Source organism: Ovis aries, chromosome 24 (genome assembly GCF_016772045.2).
Source record: "Ovis aries strain OAR_USU_Benz2616 breed Rambouillet chromosome 24, ARS-UI_Ramb_v3.0, whole genome shotgun sequence".
NCBI lineage: Eukaryota > Metazoa > Chordata > Mammalia > Artiodactyla > Bovidae > Ovis > Ovis aries.
Genome location: NC_056077.1, coordinates 37,415,664 through 37,434,177, shown reverse-complemented (window position 1 = coordinate 37,434,177; position 18,514 = coordinate 37,415,664). Strand labels below are relative to the sequence as shown.

General features: G+C 55.9%; 2 protein-coding genes across 14 annotated transcripts; one reads left to right on the top strand and one right to left on the bottom strand.

Annotated features, from left to right (window-relative positions):
* Positions 1-20: 20 nt before the first annotated feature.
* BUD31 (BUD31 homolog) lies at positions 21-7,376 on the top strand. Of its 8 annotated transcripts, none has more exons than XM_027961176.2 (7): positions 21-265; positions 410-517; positions 1,582-1,701; positions 2,065-2,186; positions 5,132-5,254; positions 5,472-5,638; positions 7,135-7,376. In XM_027961176.2, the coding sequence occupies exons 4-7, from the start codon at positions 2,093-2,095 to the stop codon at positions 7,183-7,185; spliced, it is 435 nt and encodes a 144-aa protein (XP_027816977.1). In that variant the 5' UTR covers positions 21-265; positions 410-517; positions 1,582-1,701; positions 2,065-2,092; the 3' UTR covers positions 7,186-7,376. The 8 variants fall into 8 exon arrangements, with proteins under 8 accessions (XP_027816977.1, XP_027816979.1, XP_027816981.1 ...); XM_027961178.2 differs by having other exon boundaries at positions 410-546; XM_027961180.2 differs by lacking the exon at positions 1,582-1,701.
* PTCD1 (pentatricopeptide repeat domain 1) lies at positions 3,191-18,472 on the bottom strand. Of its 6 annotated transcripts, none has more exons than XM_042240275.2 (10): positions 18,414-18,455; positions 18,198-18,286; positions 16,909-17,389; positions 15,359-15,499; positions 13,922-14,140; positions 13,087-13,188; positions 11,666-12,361; positions 10,438-10,554; positions 9,616-9,798; positions 3,191-7,975 (listed from the first exon to the last, which is right to left on the bottom strand). In XM_042240275.2, exons 3-10 carry the CDS (start codon positions 17,365-17,367, stop codon positions 7,793-7,795), a joined length of 2,100 nt encoding a protein of 699 aa, XP_042096209.1. In that variant the 5' UTR covers positions 17,368-17,389; positions 18,198-18,286; positions 18,414-18,455; the 3' UTR covers positions 3,191-7,792. The 6 variants fall into 6 exon arrangements, with proteins under 6 accessions (XP_042096209.1, XP_042096211.1, XP_042096210.1 ...); XM_042240277.2 differs by having other exon boundaries at positions 18,225-18,286; XM_042240276.2 differs by lacking the exon at positions 18,198-18,286 and having other exon boundaries at positions 18,444-18,472.
* Positions 18,473-18,514: the final 42 nt, after the last annotated feature.

Sequence of the window (18,514 nt, the reverse complement as noted above, 5' to 3'; positions counted from 1 at the left end):
CGGCCAGTTTCCCGCCCCCCGGCCCCGCCACCCGGCCGCCTCTCAGCGCGCCGCCGCCGCCGCGAGAACCGCGGCCCTCAGGGAGGCCGGGCGGTCCCACGCGCCGCCTGAGCCCAGGCTCGCCCGCGCGCTGCTGGGCAACAGAGCCCCTCCCAACCCCGCCGTGGGAGGCGCGTGAGCCTGCCAGCCCACGCCGCCGGGCAGTGCGGACGAAAGGAGAGCGCGGCGCCGGAATTGTGCGCAGGCAGGGCTGCGGACACCTAAGGTAACGCAATCGCCGCGCTCCGTGGGGCGGGGCTCCGCGAGGACCTCATCGTGAAGAGATACTTGGGGAAGCTGAGGCGGTGGATACGGAAGGGACGTTGCACCGCGACGGAGGCCTAGTGAGTGTTTCCCTTCTCTTCTCTAGGACCTTGGTAACGGCTGGGGACCAGGGGTCGGACGTCTGCGTTGGCCCAGAAGGCGATCTGAACACCCGAACTGGGACAGGTTCGGGCCTCTGGACCCGAAGGTCGAAGTGAGTTCCCGAGACTAGGCGGCGTCTTGGTGGGTCCGCGGAGGGCATGGGAAATTTGGGGGTTCCCTTGCTTCTAGGTTTCCCCGCCCTTATTTTTCGCTCATTTCCCCCTCGCCTAGAACGTTTGTTGTCTAAATAGTGCTTTTCCTTGTCATCCCGGTTCAGATGCCGTAGTCTCCATGAGCCTTACAACCCGGGTTGTAGCCGTCTTCACTCAGCTTCTTCCGAACGCCTTTCGGCTCTCCGCCCCTCCCGAGCGCTACCACCTTTCTAACACCGCCCCACATCTCTTTCTTCCTGACCAGGTTGCTTCTTAGCTGTTACCTCCCATGGGAGGCCTCCACCAACTCCCAAGCTGGGCCAGGCCCTCAACTCTCCGTGGGTCTTAGTTAGCAGAGTGGTCATTCCGTCGTCTTTGTCCACCCAGCCCGTGCTCCTTGAGACAGGGACCAGATTCCATTCGTCTCTAGCTTCAGAGCAGGGGAGACAAGTGTAAAGACAGATTGGGGCGTCAGGAGCCCCCGATGAGTCAAACTCTGCCGGTTCCCAGCTCTGGGCGACCCTGAGTTTGATCTTCTGTAAGGTGGTTGCTGAGAATTCACTTGATGCGGCGAAGAGGGCGGGGCTTCGTAAACATATCGGGAGGGAGGAACTGAATGAACGTGGGAAAGGAGGAGTCTGCTCTGCTTAAAGATAATTAACAGGAGTTCTCTTTTAGTGTATTTTTTAAAATATTCTGAAAATATTTATTTGACTGCACCGGGTCTTCGTTGAGGCATGCAAACTCTTAATTGCGGCATGTGGGAACTAGTTCCCTGACCAGGGATGGGACCCAGGCCCCCTGCGTTGGGAGCTCAGAGTCTTAGCAACTGGACCACCAGGGAAGTCCCACCCTGAGTTCTCTTTGCTGGCTACGAAATGCCTTGCGGTTTGAAAAATGACTTGCTATGTAGATCTGGGCTGGTCTTTTCTTTGGGGTTTACATGACTTCCTTTATATAGTATGTTTGTTGGGTTTAAAAGAGACCTTGGCAATCCAGTTAATACACTGTCCTCACTTTATAGACAAGATTGAGGACCAGAAAGGGAATGTGACCTCTCCAAAGTCATAGCTGGACAAGAATCCGAGCCTGTAACTGAAGAGACCTGAGATCTTTCTGTTACTCTTGGGAAACAGGCCCTAAGGTACTTTGGTCTCACTCTTCTTCCTGTCTAAACGCTCGGCGTTGCTCTCCCAGCCAGCCTCCCTCACACTGTGTTGTGCTTCCCTTTCTACGCTGCATTTCCCTGCTGGAATATCACCTTCTCGGGGACAGTGTGTGTCTTATTCTTCGTATGATAATAGCAAAACTCTACCAAGCACACCTTAAATACCAGGCACGTTACATGTAATCAGGCCCCACATGGCTCCTTAAGTAGATTCTCCCCGTTACACAGATGAGGAAACAGACTTACAGATATGAATGTGCACCAGAGTTGTGGCTTGTGAAGTCCTCTGGGGATCCTGAGGCTCAGAAGCCAATTCATTTTAATTTTTTTTCCCCACAGATTTTTGCAGACTATCTTCTGGGAAAAAATGCCTAAAGTCAAAAGAAGCCGGAAAGCTCCCCCAGATGGTTGGGAGTTGATCGAGCCAACACTGGATGAATTAGATCAAAAAATGAGAGAAGGTGAGTTGGGGAGTTCCTGTCTCGGTGGGCTGTGTCCCAAGGATAAATGGGAGGAGACAGGCTGCACCACCGAGGCCGCCTGACACTGACATGTTCTGTTTGCTTTTTAACTGATAAGTGAAGTTGCTCTGTCGTGTCCAACTCTTGGCAACCCCATGGACTGTAGCCTACCAGGCTCCTCTGTCCGTGGGATTTTCCAGGCAATAGTACTGGAGTGGATTGCCATTTCCTTTTCCAGGGGATCTTCCCAACCCAGGGATTGAACCCAAGTCTCCTGCATTGTAGACCGACGCTTTACCGTCTGAGCCACCAGGGAATAACTGATAGGAATACCATAAATGCCAGAAAGTAAGATAATACAAATGAGAAGGTCCTCAAAAATGTTTTTGAGTATATAAGACCTTTAGGGAGTATAGGTCAAATAGTCTACTTAGAATTATTTACTGGTAGAAGTATATTTAAAATCATACGAACTATATTTACTTGGAAAATCCTGTTCTTTTTCACTCCGGATTTTCTGAAGTGTGTGTGTTTGGCCTTTGCTGTGGGTCTGTCTTCACGCGCTTTGCTCTGCGTCCTCTGCCAGTTGTCCGGAGTGCACAGTCTTCCCTTCCCCCGTGTTAGGTGGTCCTGCACTCTGTGTAGCAGTGTAGTGTGCAGTTTGGGGAAGTTTAACCTGAAGCCACAAGCATTGTTGGCCCTGTTGTTGCTCAGTCCCTAAGTAGTGTCCTACTCTTTGTGACCCCATGGACTCCAGCACGCTGGGCTTCACTAGCTCCCGGAGTTTGCTCAAATTCATGTCCCTACTTACTGAATTGCTTTTTAAAGCAATCTTTTTTTTCTTAAAGGTTTTTGGTAATTGACCCTTGTTATTCTGAAGTTATCCTTTCAGCAATAATTAGTAAGTGGATGTTAACCTTGCTCCCTTTTATTGAAGCTGAGTATATCCGGTAACTTCTATTAAATACCCAGAACTTGCAATAATCAAGGTCATTTGGGGCTGATTTTTTTCTCCAAACAGATCTTTATTCAACATAAAGGAATTTAAAGAGATTGCTGTAATAGAAGAGATACTTTGTGAGTCCTTGGAAATAAACCTCTTTTTAAGGGATGACTTCTTGAAGGGAGAGCATTTAGATAGATAAGATGTTCTTTACTGTCAAAAGTGTTCTTCTTCTTTAACCATTTCGTTCTTCTCGGCTTTCCCATTTTTGATATGCAGGTTTTAAGCCCCAGTTTTCTGTTGCTTTCACTTCCACTATAAAGAAAAAGAGTAGCTGGCAGGTGGTAGCAGAGCTGATTCAGTGTTGGGGACAGCAGCGAGCTCTGGGGTGGGCAGAAGCTGCTCCCTACCCAGGCCCTTTCTGCCATGTCAGATGCAGCCTCAGCTTTTCCAGATTTGCTGCTTTTTTTCCCCCCAAGATGAGCCAGAAATCCAGGTTTTCTATGTGAACTCTTCCAGTTTAACATTCAAACCTATAAAAAAGCATCTGTGGGGGAACCAAAGCCTGCCTCCAGGCCGGCAGGGGCTGCCAGCCTCCAGTTTGTTGCCTTCAACTCAAGTTTTGCCTCTGGGATTTGCAGCCACACTCTGAGGCCACAGAGGACCAAAGCCAGTGGCACTGCAGGCCTGTCTTTCTGATGTAAGTTGTTCCAACTCACACTTATTGAAGCAGTTGGCACTGTTATCTTAGAAAGCAAAGTTGCTGTTTTCTCTTTTAGTTTGTCCCTGGTATTTACTAGCTCAGCACAACTGCCCAGCTCTTTGTACTAGCTTACTACTTAAGTTTTTGTACAGCCACTATTACCCTAGAAGTCCCTAGACAAAAAGAGCCTGATTATAGGGACTGAGGAACAGAGAGGGGTATGGTGGGGGTTTTATGGGTGACTGAGAAATATAGGCACTATCTCTGTGGACTGTAACCAGGACTTGTAAATGACTTTGCTTTTACAAGTACTTTAAACTAGTTGAAAGTCAAGCATAATCAGTACTTGAATAATGAACATGTATTTAGACTTTTTAAGAGTGGTACTTTAAAAGAACTGTTGCTCAGGTTCTGGAGTTAATAGGCCATTTGGGGCATTAACTAAGAGGCAGAAACCTGAGTCTATCCTGAGCCACGAGGTCCCTACCCCTGGCCTCTTTTCATACCTTCCCAGGGGCAGGACTCCACATTGCCCACTGCAGGCTGCCTTCCACTGTGTGTGTGGACCTGTCCAAAATGATATCCAAAATGTTCACATGACCTTGTGAAAACAGGTCCAAAGAGAATTGCTGTGATTAAAACCTTAAGAGATGATTCCAAGCACAGGAGCTTCTCTGGTGGCTCAATGGTAAAGAATCTGCCTGCAATGCCGGAGATGTGGGTTCCACCCCTGGGTCGGGAAGATCTCTTGGAGGAGGCCATGGCAACCCACTCCAGTATTCTTGCCTGGAGAATCCCATGGACAGAGGAGCTTGGTGGGCTACAGTCCATGGAGTCGCAGAGTTTGACATGACTGAGCAACTAAACACCACCACCAAAGCGTGGGAAGGTTCTGATTCCAGGACAGCCAGGCCTGAGGCGCTCCGTGCTCCCTGCCGCCACCTTTGTCATCCCACCCGGCCACATGGCTTCCCACACTAGATTCACCGCCCCTGTCCGTTGTTTCCTTCTTCTCCGTGGCCATTACCTGCACCACCAGGGGCTGGTCTGCCTCCTCCTCCTGAGCTTGGCTCTGTGGTCTTTCTTGTTCATTACTGTACACTGGGTACCCGGAGCATGCTCTCACCCACAGCAGACACGCGGTGTTGCCGAATCCTCATACCTGCCTTTGGCTTAGATCACGGAATCCTGTTTGTTGAGCTGAGTTATAAATCCCCGGTGATATTACAATAATACTATATCCTGTGCAGACTAACCCTTGTCTCCAAAACAAAGCAAACACCCGTGTTTTCTCCGCAGCTGAGACAGAACCTCACGAAGGAAAGAGGAAAGTGGAATCTCTGTGGCCCATCTTCAGGATCCATCACCAGAAAACCCGCTACATCTTTGACCTCTTCTACAAGCGGAAAGCCATAAGCAGAGGTAACTGGCCAAATGTTCTCTTGGCCTTTCCAGCTTGAGTGGCGTCCAGTTTAAGTAATTCTTGAAACCTCAGCAAGTATCATGATGTTTCCTGTTTCCATAAAACGAAAGGGGGCCAGTGTTGACTAAACGCTTTTTCTCAACGTGGGCAGTGATGGACTGCAGGCCGGAGAGCTTTGTTACACTGTGGTCTGATGGCCTTTCCCTGTCTTTGCAGAACTGTATGAGTACTGTATTAAAGAAGGCTATGCAGATAAAAACCTGATTGCAAAATGGAAAAAGCAGGGGTACGAGAACCTGTGCTGCCTGCGGTGCATTCAGACTCGGGACACCAATTTTGGGACAAACTGCATCTGCCGGGTCCCCAAAAGCAAGCTGGAAGTGGTAAGGCCACCCCCTCTCCTGTCTGATGGTTGAGCGTGATGCTAGCATAAGCAGTTTAGCTGACCTAGCTGATCACAGCGGGTTTTATGTTCTGTCCTGTGGCTGGGTGTTCTGCTGGCCCTCCCCGTGGGAGGGAGCCCCTCTTGTCAGGGATCCGTGCCAGGCAATTACTGGTTCCTATCCTCACACAGGAAATGCGGGTGATGACCCCCACCCCAGTGTGGCTGGGAGGGCTAAGCCAGGGGAGGGTGGGCCAGGCGGCAGGGGTTCATCCCTCTTTTTTCCCCGGCCTCCTCTTGCTCCCACTGACACTTCAACTTGAGCCTCACTGCATTTTGCACCAGAACTCTGCGGGCGGCTAGGGAACGGTGCTGGGCATGCAGTGGTGAGCTCCGTGCGCAGGCGCCCCTGAAGGGGAGCGGCAGGAGGCGCAGAGGAGGGTCACTGCGCCATTAGCGGCCTGTGAGTACAGCCCCTCAGCTGCCTGCGAGTGAGGTCAGGCCAGATGCCCTCTTTCTCACGGTCCTTTCAGGCTGCAGCACTGGTTAGCTTCTGTGGAGAGCCTCGGCTCTGGCCCATGGGCTTCAGCTCAGCAGGCAGGTCTGTCCCCAAGTCCTCTGGAAACTCAGGATGGGTGTGCGGAGCAGTGGAGGGCGAGCACAGGCTGCCTTCCGAGGAGGCTCTGCAGGTCAGGGCGGGGGGATCTGGGGGGGGCAGAGCCACAGGAGCCCCATGGCGCGCTGCCCAGAACAGATTTAGTTGCGTTTCACCACTGGATCCTGTTTCCTTAGACCAGTTTTGCTTTTCCAAAAAAGAGGGAAACGGAGAATAAACCCCTTTTCTGTACTGGGCAGGCCCTCGGCCGGACACTAGACCACACACCTGGCCCAGGGTACAACTGTCCTGCCGCCATACAGATTCAAGGACACCCTGTTCTCGCCACACCCCTACTAGAAAGTTCCCCAGCCCAGAGGAGACCGTGATGCCCCTGGCACTGAACCCCGAGAGCAGCAGCCGGTTGCCTCCAGCTCACTGAAGCATGTGTCATGCTTGCTCCACAGAATAACAGGGATCACTCAGATATTTTTTTCTTTTTGGGAGCAAGTATGTACACTGAATTTGTTTAAGTTAAATCCTCATAGAGATGTAACTGTCAACAGCAGCTGTTCCCATCTTCACAAGGGAGCTGAATTTGCCCCATCCCACACCATCACGCAGGGTTCTGAGGAGGGTCCGTGGGGAGTGGCTGTCCCGTGGCCACGCCTCCTTCTAGGGGTTCCTGCATGTGGGTGCAGGGTCTTGGGTCCTCTGTCTGCAGGGTCCGTGGGGAGTGGGTGTCCGTGGCCCCGCTTACCCTGGGGGGGCACCCGTGTGTGGGTGCAGGGTCTTGGGTCCTCTGTCTGCAGGGTCCGTGGGGAGTGGGTGTCCGTGGCCCCGCTTCCCCTGGGGGGGCGCCCACGTGTGGGTGCGGGGCCTCAGGGGTTCTCTGTCTGCAGGGCCGGATCATTGAGTGCACACACTGTGGCTGCCGGGGCTGCTCCGGCTGAGCATCGGGCCCCGACCTCCACCCACCCCAGACTCTGGGCCGCACAGGACTCCGCCCGTCACACCACCCTTTCCTGGGAGCAGCTCTTCCTCAGAGCGGTCCCCAGGCCAGACGAGGGGCATGGTCTCTCCGTGGGAAGGTTTTGGTGTTCATCAGCTGTGATTTGTAGAAATTAAAAAAAACTAAAGCTTTTGGGCTTTGCGTCCGTTCTTAGAGCCGGCGATCTGGCATCCAGGGGGACAACACCAGGCCCCGGAGACTAGTCGCTCTTAGGACTCAATCCCGACTCCTCCTCATCCGTGCTGTGACCTGGAGCGAACTCACCCCCTTCGTCGTCACCCTCGGATGGGGATGGCCTGGGATGACGGACCGGGGTGGCCCACACTGCTCTGGCACTTGCCACGAACTTGTTAGGCACCTGGGCCAGCATTCGTCCTCAGACTGATGCCTAAGTTGAAACTCTGATCCTGGACTTTCCCTCGTGCTTGCAGCTGCCCCGGCACGTTCAGTGTCTTTCATGTGAAGGAGACTCTTGGGGTTCCCACAGAGCCCCATGAAGGCTGTGCACTTTGTTCCAGCTCTGCTGGGGGTCCCCTAGGACCTCCTCCTCACCTGCCCCCAGGGCCTTTGTCCATATCAGCCTCAGTGATGGTGTCCTGGTCTCCTTTTGGCTTCGTCTGGAACTTCTGCCACGGGTGGGGGGTTTCCTCCGCTGGCATCCCTTTCAGCCACTGCTTGTAATAAGCCCGGAAGCCATCAATCTTCTCCAAGTAGGTGTTTTTCCCCTTGTACTGTAATTGGAAAAGCATGGCGTTCAGACGGGCCACAATGAGACTCTCCGCCTGCTACCTACAGCGGACCCCAAACTGCAGCAGGTGGCTCAGGCCTCAGGGAAGCTGTTCTTGCTTCCAGTTGGTCAAAAGGAAAAGGGCAGAGAAGCTGCTCAACACAGAGCAGAGACTTCCTATAGTCTGTGCTGCGGAGCCCCTCTAGCCAGGGATGGAACCCCAGCCCCCCAAAGCTAGACTCGCTGGGTGATACTGCCCTGCCCCCGCTGCTGAGCACCTCCTGCTTGGCACAGACACTGCCGCCCTCCCGACTGTCACCTCTGCACTGCTGCAAGGGCCTCACGAGGTGGGACAAAGAAAAGGAAACGAGATGTGCCAGGCAGATACCAAGAGAAAGCCAACAGAGGAGCACACGGATAAAAAGACAAAGATGCGTGAAATAAGCACTGCTACCACATGGTGATAAATGAGTTGACTCAAAAGGCTGAGCAATTGTGAGCGTGTATCTGATAGAGCCTGAGAGTTTGTGCAGTAAAAATTTGACAACAGACACAAGCTCCCCATCATGAATGAGTGTGAACATATGAGTGAATACAATAAGTTTTGGGCCTGTGGTAATTGGTGACTCTTGGTTGAACCTGAGAAGACCCCTAGTGGGTCCTCCATGGAGGACTTTGCAATTTGGAAGGACTAGAAGACACTTGCAATATGGAACCAACAAAAGCCTAGCCTATAGAGTATGTAAAGAACTCTGAGGATTCAATAAAACAAACCATCAGACGGTCAAAAATGCCCAGCCCCACTTTCTGCCCGATACACTCTCCACGGCCGTCGCACTAACTCTTACTAAGCCTTTTTTTCAATGGCACTCGGCGTCCTCCCTGCACAGCCGTCCCTGACCCCAGCCCCATGGTTTGGTATGTCCTGGCTGACTTGCTCCCTACCCATCAGGCCACAGAGCCTGATGCAGTAGGCCTCAAAACCAGAACCCCAGAGCCTGACACCTTCGGAACAGCAAGGAGACAAGTGGCTGCTACAGAACATTCTGTCACCACCCTCCTGCCATCCCCATTCACTCAATGAACAACAGTCTGTGCTGGGCACCCGACGATGGAGAGCGACCCGGGACCCCGGTGAGCAAGACAGACAGTCCCTCCTCTAGGGGTGTTCACTCCTTACAGTAAGGGTCACACACGAGTACACGTGAGTACGTGTGGGTATGGGTCGTGAAACAGGATGAAGAGGAGCCGTGATGTAAGGAGGTGGCCAGCGGGGCCCTGCTGAGGAAGAGCCACCCGAGCTGGGACCAACGGGATGAGAAGGAAGCAGAAACGTGAAAAGCAGGGGAGCCTGCTGGGAAGATGAGAACCCTGAGGCATGGAAGAGGCTGGTGTTATCAAGAAGTGACCACAGGCCGGGGGCTGACAGGATGCCAAGGGGAGAGCGGCCTGATGGGAGATGAGTCACGTGGACAAGGACCGGCCAGCTATGGTCTGAGGAGTATGGGATCCTCCCCAAGGGAAGCCATGGACAGTTTAAAGTGAGAGGATGCCAATCCCAGGAAGTCAGCATGGGGGTCGGGTGGGCGTGAGGGTGATGCCGGCTAGGGAGACGATGGGCACGTCAGAGCCAGGTGCGCTCACCCGGTCAAAGCTGGGTGGGTACTGGGCTGCGAACTCCAGCTGGCGGATGACCACTTCGTTCACGGGGACTCTGTTCTGCCTCATGTCCTTCAGGATGTCGATGAGATAGGCGTAGTCCAGCTTCTTGACGGCCGCGTTGATGAGGGTGCTGTAGATGTGGGCGTTGGGGCTCATCTGGGATTTCTGGAACATTCAGCGAGAGGATGGTGGCGGTTGGGAGAGTGCGGCCCCGTGGGGCACCTCATACTTGGGGAGCCACCCTGCTGCCCGGGCCTGCTCTGCAGACCAGCCCCCAGGGGCGAGAAGAGCAGGCAGGACCTCGCAGCAGCAACATGCTGTACTCCCCACTCCACATGCTCCATCCCAAGGAGCTGGAGGCCCTGCCCTCTCAGCCCTGAAGAACTTGGAGACAGAGCAGAGGGTTGTTCTGAGATCAAGGCACTCAGGCAGTAAACCATGGGCAGGAGATGCCTCCTGGGGGTTCACCGCACACCTGTCCCCAGAAAATTCTGGCCCTCCCTGCTCCATCATGGCCTCCATGCCCCTAGAGGGTTGGGGCCAAGAGCCATCCACTCTCCTCAATCTCACCCCATGGCCACACCTCAGTGAGAGCACCCTGGGCTCAGTGTCCGTGCCTGCGGCCCCTCACCAGGGTCTCCTTTCGCCCAAACTGGACTAATGACCCTTCTCACTTGAAGCTCAAGACCTCACTCTCCCTGCCATGCTCCCCTGCTGCTTACCCTGAGGACAGAGGCCTGGGGGATTCGGGAGGCCCCCACCCCCCCCCCACCCCTGGGGCCTGCGCAGGCGGGGCCCACTCACCCTCATGTCCGAGAGCAGATGCAGGCCGTCATCTGGCCTGCGACACCCGATGGCCAGGCTGCAGAACGTCTGCAGGTTGGGGACAATGCCCCTCTTTGCCAGGACGGGCAGCAGGGCCTGTGGGAACAGAGGCAGTGTCACCGTGAACTGTAACCCACCAGCGCAGCGAGAGCCTTCTCTGGTGCAGCCCGCAGCTAGATGCTGGAGATGCCAGGGCACGGCTCTTCTCCGAGGCCTCACGGCTCCCCCTGCTGACCACCCTGGGCGCCGGCCTCAGCCCAGCGCTCGAGGCCGGGGGTCCTGCCCAGCACCTCACTGCCTGGCTCCCTGGATTCAGCTGCTCTGTGAGGACACCCTCTGCCTGCCAGTCCCCAACAGGCCATCTCTCCTCTGGATCCTCCATGTTCCTGCCCCTCCTGCTCCTCGACAAGCCACCATCCACCCTGTGCTCAGGACTTGGACGTGGATCAAGCACCAGGGGCCTCAGGGGATGGCAGTCCTGCAGTCCAGGGCCGGAAACAAAGCCGACAACAGTGTGTGCAGTGCAGGCCGAGGGAGCCCCGGGTGAGAGGAGAGGAAGAGGATGCCTGCTCAGGCCAGCTGGGTCAGGGCGGGTCCAGGGAGGGGCTCGAGAGAAAGCTGTGATTGGCACAGAGGGCCTGAAAACAGAGGCTGCTCTGTCATCTTTGATGCTCGTAAGAGCCCAGATCAGAGCTTCTGGCAAGAAGGGCAGCACACAGAAACACGTATGAATGGACAAAATCCCGTGAGGACCCTGGCGTCCTCGTGTGTGAAACGGGTGAAGCCATGGGCGGCAGAGCTTCCTGCTGTGGTCAGTGGAGACACAGATGATGCAAAACTCAGGACAGCATCAAGCAAAGTGAGCGTGACAGTGGGCGATGTCACTGAGGCTGGCAGGGGGGAGGGGTGTGGGGGCTGAAGGGTGGGGACCTCAGGAACCACCAGCCTCTCAGGCCACGTGTCCCCAAATGCTGCGTCAGTGTGAGGACTTGTTTGGGGTCTGCCCCCATCACTGGGAGCCCCCCTGGGAGAGCTGGGGGTATGGCTGGTCCACCACTCGATTCCCAGTTGTCACCCAAGCCCAGGCCTGGAACAGGGGCTCTGGGCACTCTGCCCACCTGTGGCGGGAATGACTGACACGCCTGCAGGAGAGAGTCCAGGGAGGAAGGAGGAGGGAGCCCTGTGCCTCCTCCCCCGAGCCCCTCACCTTTGCCCCCTCCAGGTCGCCCAGCTTGCTCTTCTTCCTCATCAACGTGTTGAAGAAGGTCAGGTCGGCCTCCACCCCGTGCGCGTCCAGGATGCTCAGCAGCGAGGACTCTGCGGGGCTCCCTGGCTCCACCACCTCCGCCAGCAGCGTGAAGGTTTTGATGTCAGGGCTAAGCCCGTGCTTCGCCATATTGCCGAGGAAGCCCTCCAGGCCCCCCATCAAGGCCAGTCTGTCAGCGGGGGTGCTCACGGTCCCAAAGGAGACCACAGCCAAGGGGGCCGCCCCCGGGGTCAGGAGGTTGACCTCCAGCCCCCAGGGAGGCGGCTCTGGGGCCACAGAGGTGAGGCCCACCATGCGATCGGGCTCCGCCTTGGTCTCCAACGCAGACTGGGCCTGCTCGGGGGCTCTGGCCTGAGGCCCCTCAAGTGCCTGAGAAGGTTCCAGAAACAGCTGCCTCTCCAGGGCCTCCACGTGCAGCTTGGCTGACAGGGTGCGGTCCGCCCCGACCTGGGCCCTCCTCCTGGCCTGCTGCCCCCTAGCCGGGGGCTGGAGCAGGGCTATCTCCTCCCTGGGCCTCAGGAGCACTGCTGAGGCCACTGCCGGGTCCCCCAGCCCGCAGTCCCGAGCTGCCCCCAACAGCAGGTTGTAGCCGTGCTGGCTTGGCTGGAGCCCCAGACTCAGCATCTGCCTCCACACCTGCCAAGGAGAGGCAGACTTCAGCCGCCAGCCCCCTCCGAAGAGCCTTCAGCAGAGCAGGCATCGGGGCAGCAACCAGTGGGCAAATGGGGCATGATAAAGACTCCAGGCTCTGGGCAAAGGAGGACCCAGGAACCTGGGAGCCCCAGGACCCCACACAGGCACCCTCCTCCCCTCCTACGTATGTGTTAGTCACTCAGTCGTGTCTCACTCTTTGCAACCCCATGGACTGTAGCCTGCGAGGCTCCTGTCTATGGGATGCTCCAGGCAAGAATACTGGAGTGAGTAGTCATTCCCTCCTCCAGGCGATCTTCCCAACCCAGGGATCACATCCATGTCTCCTGCGAAGGCAGGTAGATCACTAGCCCACCTCCCTTCCTGGTTCAACCCAAACTGTGTCGCATTTCCAACCCTCTGCTTCTCCCAGCCCTTCTCCCTACTCCCAGGGGAGGAACAGCCAGAGAGGCCAGGTTCTGGAAGAGTCGAGGCCAATTTAAGGGTTGGCTTCAGCTGCACTTTCTGAGTGCCTGCTGTGTACCCATCTGTAAAACTTGGGGAACAGTGTGCTCTGGGAAAGCCAAAAGATCACAAATATAAAAACACCCAGCACAGGGCAGGAGCAGGTGCTCAAGAACTGCACCCAGAATCATTTGCCCCCAGCACAGGCATGTGGAGGGGGAGCGAGCAGGGCAGCGAGTGACAGGAAGCAGAGCCGGGGGACAGACCTGCAGGGCGTACCGGAAGCCAGTCTTCTTGTCCTGGATGCAGCCCATGAGCAGGTAACTGAAGGTCTCCTCTGTGACCACGTGCCCTTTCTGGATGATCTCCTAGGGGAAGGAACGAAGCGGGCCTGCTGGGACTCTGGAGGAGAGCCAAGGCCCAGACTCAGGCCCACTGGGTCTGGCTCAGGCCCGACAGACACCCCACGGCAGGCCCAGGGCTGCGTATCCTGAGCAGTAGGGCCCGAATCTGGAGTGGGCCGGCTCAGCACCAGCCGCGGAGCAGAACTCCCTGGGGCCTTCACTCCTGCTTTCCCAGGCCTCTCTTCCTGGCTCTGCTCTTATCACTCCTGTGCAGCCCCTCCAGGAAGATCCGCCCAGTAGCCACTCTTAACCCGTGCACACGAAGCTCTGGAACTGCCCAGAGCTGGCTTCACGTCCCAGCTTCGCCGCTGGCCTGCTGGGCAAATGTGGGAAGCATTAGGCGCCCATCTCAGTTTCCTCATTGGTGAAGCAGGGGCCACAGGACTTGCCTCATGAGATCTTTGGAACGCTGCCCCAGCGGGCACCGATTCCTCTTCAGCGCTGTTCACCTCACCAGCGAGCGCCCTCAGCAGAACACGGCAGCACACACGACCCCCTGCCCTCACAGGGCGGGGGCCTCCCTGTCCCACCCAGGGCTCTGACCACAGGGCCGCCTCGGTAAGCCCCAGAGGCTGACAGGGGGCCTGTCTCATCGGCACTTGAACCTTCCCACGCAAGGAACACAGAGGGCACATCCTCAGCCCGGCCTCGCAGGACTCACTCTGAGTGAGGAGCAGGAAGGAAGGGATGGCCCCACCTTAAACACATCCAGGCACATCCTAAGGTCCGCGCACAGGGCAGCCATCTTTAGCAGGGCGTGGTACGTTTTCAAGTTGAGCTGGAAGTTTCTGGCCTGAAGCTGCTGCCGTAGCTTCAAGGCGCTCTGCAGTGCGGAGTCCTTCCAAGGGGACTCAGCGCACACGTTGAACAGGGCTGTGTAGGTGGCGTCTGAGGGCTCCAAGTCCCGCTTCTTCATCTGCGGAGAAAGGGAGAAACTTGGAGGTGGCTCTGGGATCAGCTGGATGCACGGGACATGGGGATAGGAGGCTAGAGAGGACTCTGCTAAAAGGCAGAGCCGACTGACACACAGAGTTGGGATCTCCAAACCCTTGACTCCACCTGAGGGGCCCTGAGAGCTGTCCTTGCTTGCCAGAGGCACCAAACAAGAAAGCATCCTCCCCAAGGTACTCAGCAGCCCACCCTGGGCCTGAAGTGCTTACAGCAGGGTCTTCCTGACGCTCCTGCCCTCTGGCCGCCCAGGCTGCCCTGACTGTTAAGATCTGTGGGACAGATCTGATCTGGGAAAGGGCAGGAGGAGTAATCAAACCCCAGCTCCAATGTTTAGTAACTGAGGGGTCGTGGGCAATCAGCTTGTCACTGGAAAAATGGGGGTGATACGGTCACAGTGGAAGGTTGTTACCAAGGAGACCGTCTTGGGAGAGTGGCCCCTGGAGCGGCAGCTGGGAGCACGGCCCTGCAGCACACCTCAGGCCTCCCCAGCCCTCCTCCTGCCCGGCTGACACTGCTTAGCAAGCCCTCCTGGTGACGGAGCTTGAGAAGCTCCTGGTAAAGCCAAGTGCTCGCTATTTCACAGAGAAGGGCCACCTGACCAAGGGCGGCAAGCAGCTGCTGCAGAGCGCATTGAGCCCTGCTCTCAGGCCGTGGCTGGGCTCAACTCCAAATCAGCACTCGAGACAGGTAACCTCAGACACAGCACTTCATCTCTCCAGGCCTCAGTGTCCTCACTGGAGAAACGAAAACAGTGATCCCAGCTTCGAGGATGGGGGGATGCTCTGTATATGTTCACAGGTTCCACAGACACGTACTAAGGACTTAGTACAGGCCAGGTACTGGCCACTGGGGTTACCAGGACAGGCAAGGCCTGTCTTCACTGAGCTTACTCTCTAGAGGGGAGATACACGACAGGCAAATAGGTAACCACCAACAATAATAAAGATGTGGAGAACACTCAATGAAAAGCAGCTGGAAAGGGCACCTTCGTGGTGGATAAAGCACTCTGCCCCAGGTGATGTCACCTGTGATAAGACCACAAAATTGAGGCTGGAGAGGTGAGACTGTCCACCCAGGGTAATGCACTAGCAGGGAACACATTCAGGACCTGCACCCAACTCTTCTGGGGCCCAAAGCCCGAGTTCTAGGGCGCCTGGCCTGCCGCCCCCTGCCCCATGCTCACGTCGTTGTAGAGCCTGAAGGCCTTCTTCAGGTAGCCAGCCCGCCCGCAGCCCCCGATCAACACCGTGTAGTTGCACTCGAGGGGCTGCAGGCGCTCCTCCTTCAGCATCTGCCTCTCAAACAGGTCCAGGGCCTCGGCCAGCTGCGGAAGGGGTCGGGAAGGGAGGACACAGGGAAGGGGGCTCAGCAGAGGGAGAGAGACCGAGGCTAAGCGACCCTCCCTGAGCTCAAGCCCAGGCCGGCCCAGGAGCCAAACACGCACCCTGGGCCTCTGTCACCAGCCTCCTGGTCCCTGTGCTCCACTGCAAGGGGACTGCGTGGTGGCCAGGAAGGAAAGCCCACCAGACTCCCACCACCTATGACCGCTCTTGGCCCCACGACTGTGGGGGACCTCCTTGAACACAGGGGCAATGCCCAGGTAAACGAAGATCTGAAGGAGGTGAGGGAAGGAGCCAGGTGGCTCTCTGTGGGAACAGCCGGTGCAAAGGTCCTGAAGCAGGAGTGTGCTTGGGAGCTGGGGGGTGGCTGCAGGGGAGAGAGTAAAGAGGGGAGGTGCAGGCAGACAGAGAGGGAGGCTCAAGCGGGACAGGAGGCAGGTTTTGCAGGCTTCACATGCTATCACGAGGACTCTGGCTTCTATTTCTCAACTTTTCATTACGGAAAATCTCAAATATACACAAGTAGAGAGCTGTAATTACAACAACTATTAATGTTTGGCCAATCTTGATTCATCAATATCCAGCGCTCCTCCTTCCAACTCAATTTTTTTTTTTAAGCAAATTCCAGACATTTTATCACTTCATTCACAAAAGCTTCAACATATACCGCCAAGAGATTTTTAAGCCTAAATGGAATGTCATTATCAACACCTAAGAAAATGAACACCCCCACTGTCACTGAATACATGGGGAGTGCTAGAGGGAGGAGAAGGCCCACCTGCTCTCTGCTCACAGCTCCGTGTTTAAGTCCACGTCGGGGTTAGAGGAGGAGAGAGCCTCTGGGAGACTAATGACAAGTGTCATAATGGCTGATGGGGGTGGAGAGGTGAGAGGGGGGTGGGGGGGGGGGGAGGAGAAGGCTAGGCCTGGGCATTCAGGGGGAGGGTTGTGAGAAGTTAGGATAGGAGACACTTTGAAGGCAGAGCTGGTGGGAGAAAGAAGACTTGGGGTGAAGGGATTTGGCCTGGACAAATGGAAAAACCGGGTTACCAATTAGTGAGATGAAGAAAGTGTAGAGAAATCGAGGCTGGGAACAAGAATTCCAGGCCACTGAGGGTAAGTGTAACAGAGATGGTGAGGAGGCAGCTGGACACACAGATGGGGAGCCCGTGGGACAGCCAGGTTGGTAACAGGAAGATGAGAATGGCATCGAGGAGGGGGCACACGAAGCCAGGCGGCTAGAGGGTCGCCTGAGGCAGCACTGGGGAGAATGAAGACAAAGAGGGGAGAGGAGCCCTGAGCATCCCACCAGGACGGCAGGGTGGCCCCTCACAAAAGACTGTGGCGCCGCGGAGGCAAGAGTCAGGAGCAGAGGAGTCCAGAGCTTCCTTACCTTTCCTTCCCTGATCAGGCGTTTGCACTGAAAGAAGTACCAGTAAGGGGTGTTTCTGGGGCCCCGCCATGGTTTTGGTTCCAGCTCCCCTTCCTCATCTTCTTCAGTATTCTGTTCCTTGAGCCGCAGGTTATACAGCTGCGCCGTCGATTTGTGGAACACTCTCCGAGAGGAGTATTTGTTGGAGAGAGTCCCAAAGCTCTCTTCCTCCCCTTCCTCCTGGGTGGCTGTGGGGCTGGGCTGGCCGGGGTCAGAGCTGAGGCTGCCTGTGTTCTTCTGGCTCTGCGAGCCGAGGGGCAGCTGAGAGAGAGAGCTGGAGAAGGCTGCTGGCACTGGCCGAACCCACCCTGCGGCCCTGTCTCCAGCCCACCTGGCTCTGAGAGGGTCAAGGTGGTGCAGGATGGACAGTCTCACGGGGCGGGGGCTGGAGAAGAGCCAAGCAAGCCTCACGAAGTCCATTTCTGGCGTTCTCCTCCGGGGCCTGGCATAGGTCAGCAAAATAATGAACGTCAACTTCGTTGTCACAAAAGACAGAAAGAAGAACGATAAGTGGTACAAGCAGAAGTCCTGAGGTCAGAAAGCCTAGGTTCAGATTGCAGCTCCACCAAACCATCTTTGTGTCCCTGAGCACCCGCTGCTCTGGCCTCAGTCTCCATGCTTGTAAACCAGTTACCTATAACATCACCCACACAGCACCATGGCAACGATCCAATCTCAAGATATCAAGGTGCAGGCACAGGATGGTGAGCACCGAATAAACTACCGATCTGGACCATTCTGCACCTGGTGAGGCTCCAAGAGAAACACAGAGCGAGCCTGTATGTAACTTTAAATTTTCAAGTAGCCACATTAAATAATGGGTTTACACACATTAATCAAAAGACAGAATTGTAATCACTGATACTGAAATCGCTACCAGAATGCTTTTAAAACAAACTCATGCTCTATTACTATAGAGTCTTCTTTCCCAAGTATTAAGTAACAAGGTCCTATCGATCTGATGAAGCAGCGATGACTGTAAATGAGTTTGTAGCAGTTGTGGATACTCTTATCTCCATCATTTACACTCATCCCTATTTGCAATCGCGACTTCGTTTTGGGCACAGACAACGTCAGGTGAGGAAAAAGTTGCTAAGTTTCACTTATGACAATAAAGGTGTGATTTCTTCCTCTCCGAGTTTTTCCACCCGCCTGGGGTTAATAATCCCTGAATCAAAAACCCGCTGCCGCCGTCCTCCCCCCGGGGGACCTACCCCTCCCCAGACCCTCCCGGGAAACCTCAGGCCGACCAGAGCCCTCTCTCCACCGGCCTCCACCTTCGACCCTTGCAGCGATCCTCACGGCCCTTCTGGCCCGCCTTCGCTTGGCGCCCGGGCTCCTGAGAGGGTCAAACGAGAAACTCACTCCAGGAGCCCGGCCCAGTGAACACGCACCTCGGCCCCCGAGCCCGCGCCACCCCTGCCCCGCCTCGCGTCCCGGCCAGTCCCGACCCCGCCACGCCGCACCGCGTTCCCAACTCGCTCTCCTAGTGCGACCTGGCCGGTCTCGCGCACGCGCGCTCCGCGTCGCGAACTCCCGGCGCGGTTTCAGGTCGCACACTGAGGTC

Coding starts and splice junctions, on each gene's coding strand:
- PTCD1 (XM_042240276.2), bottom strand. CDS start 17,367: ATGGACTTCGTGAGGCTTGCTTGGCTCTTCTCCAGCCCCCGCCCCGTG. Junction 13,189..13,921: donor TGTGCCTGGATGTGTTTAAG/GTGGGGCCATCC, acceptor TCCTTCCCCTAG/GAGATCATCCAGAAAGGGCA. Junction 9,799..10,437: donor ATCTGCTCTCGGACATGAGG/GTGAGTGGGCCC, acceptor TGAATGTTCCAG/AAATCCCAGATGAGCCCCAA.
- BUD31 (XM_027961180.2), top strand. CDS start 2,093: ATGCCTAAAGTCAAAAGAAGCCGGAAAGCTCCCCCAGATGGTTGGGAG. Junction 2,187..5,131: donor AGATCAAAAAATGAGAGAAG/GTGAGTTGGGGA, acceptor TTTTCTCCGCAG/CTGAGACAGAACCTCACGAA. Junction 5,255..5,471: donor GCGGAAAGCCATAAGCAGAG/GTAACTGGCCAA, acceptor CTGTCTTTGCAG/AACTGTATGAGTACTGTATT.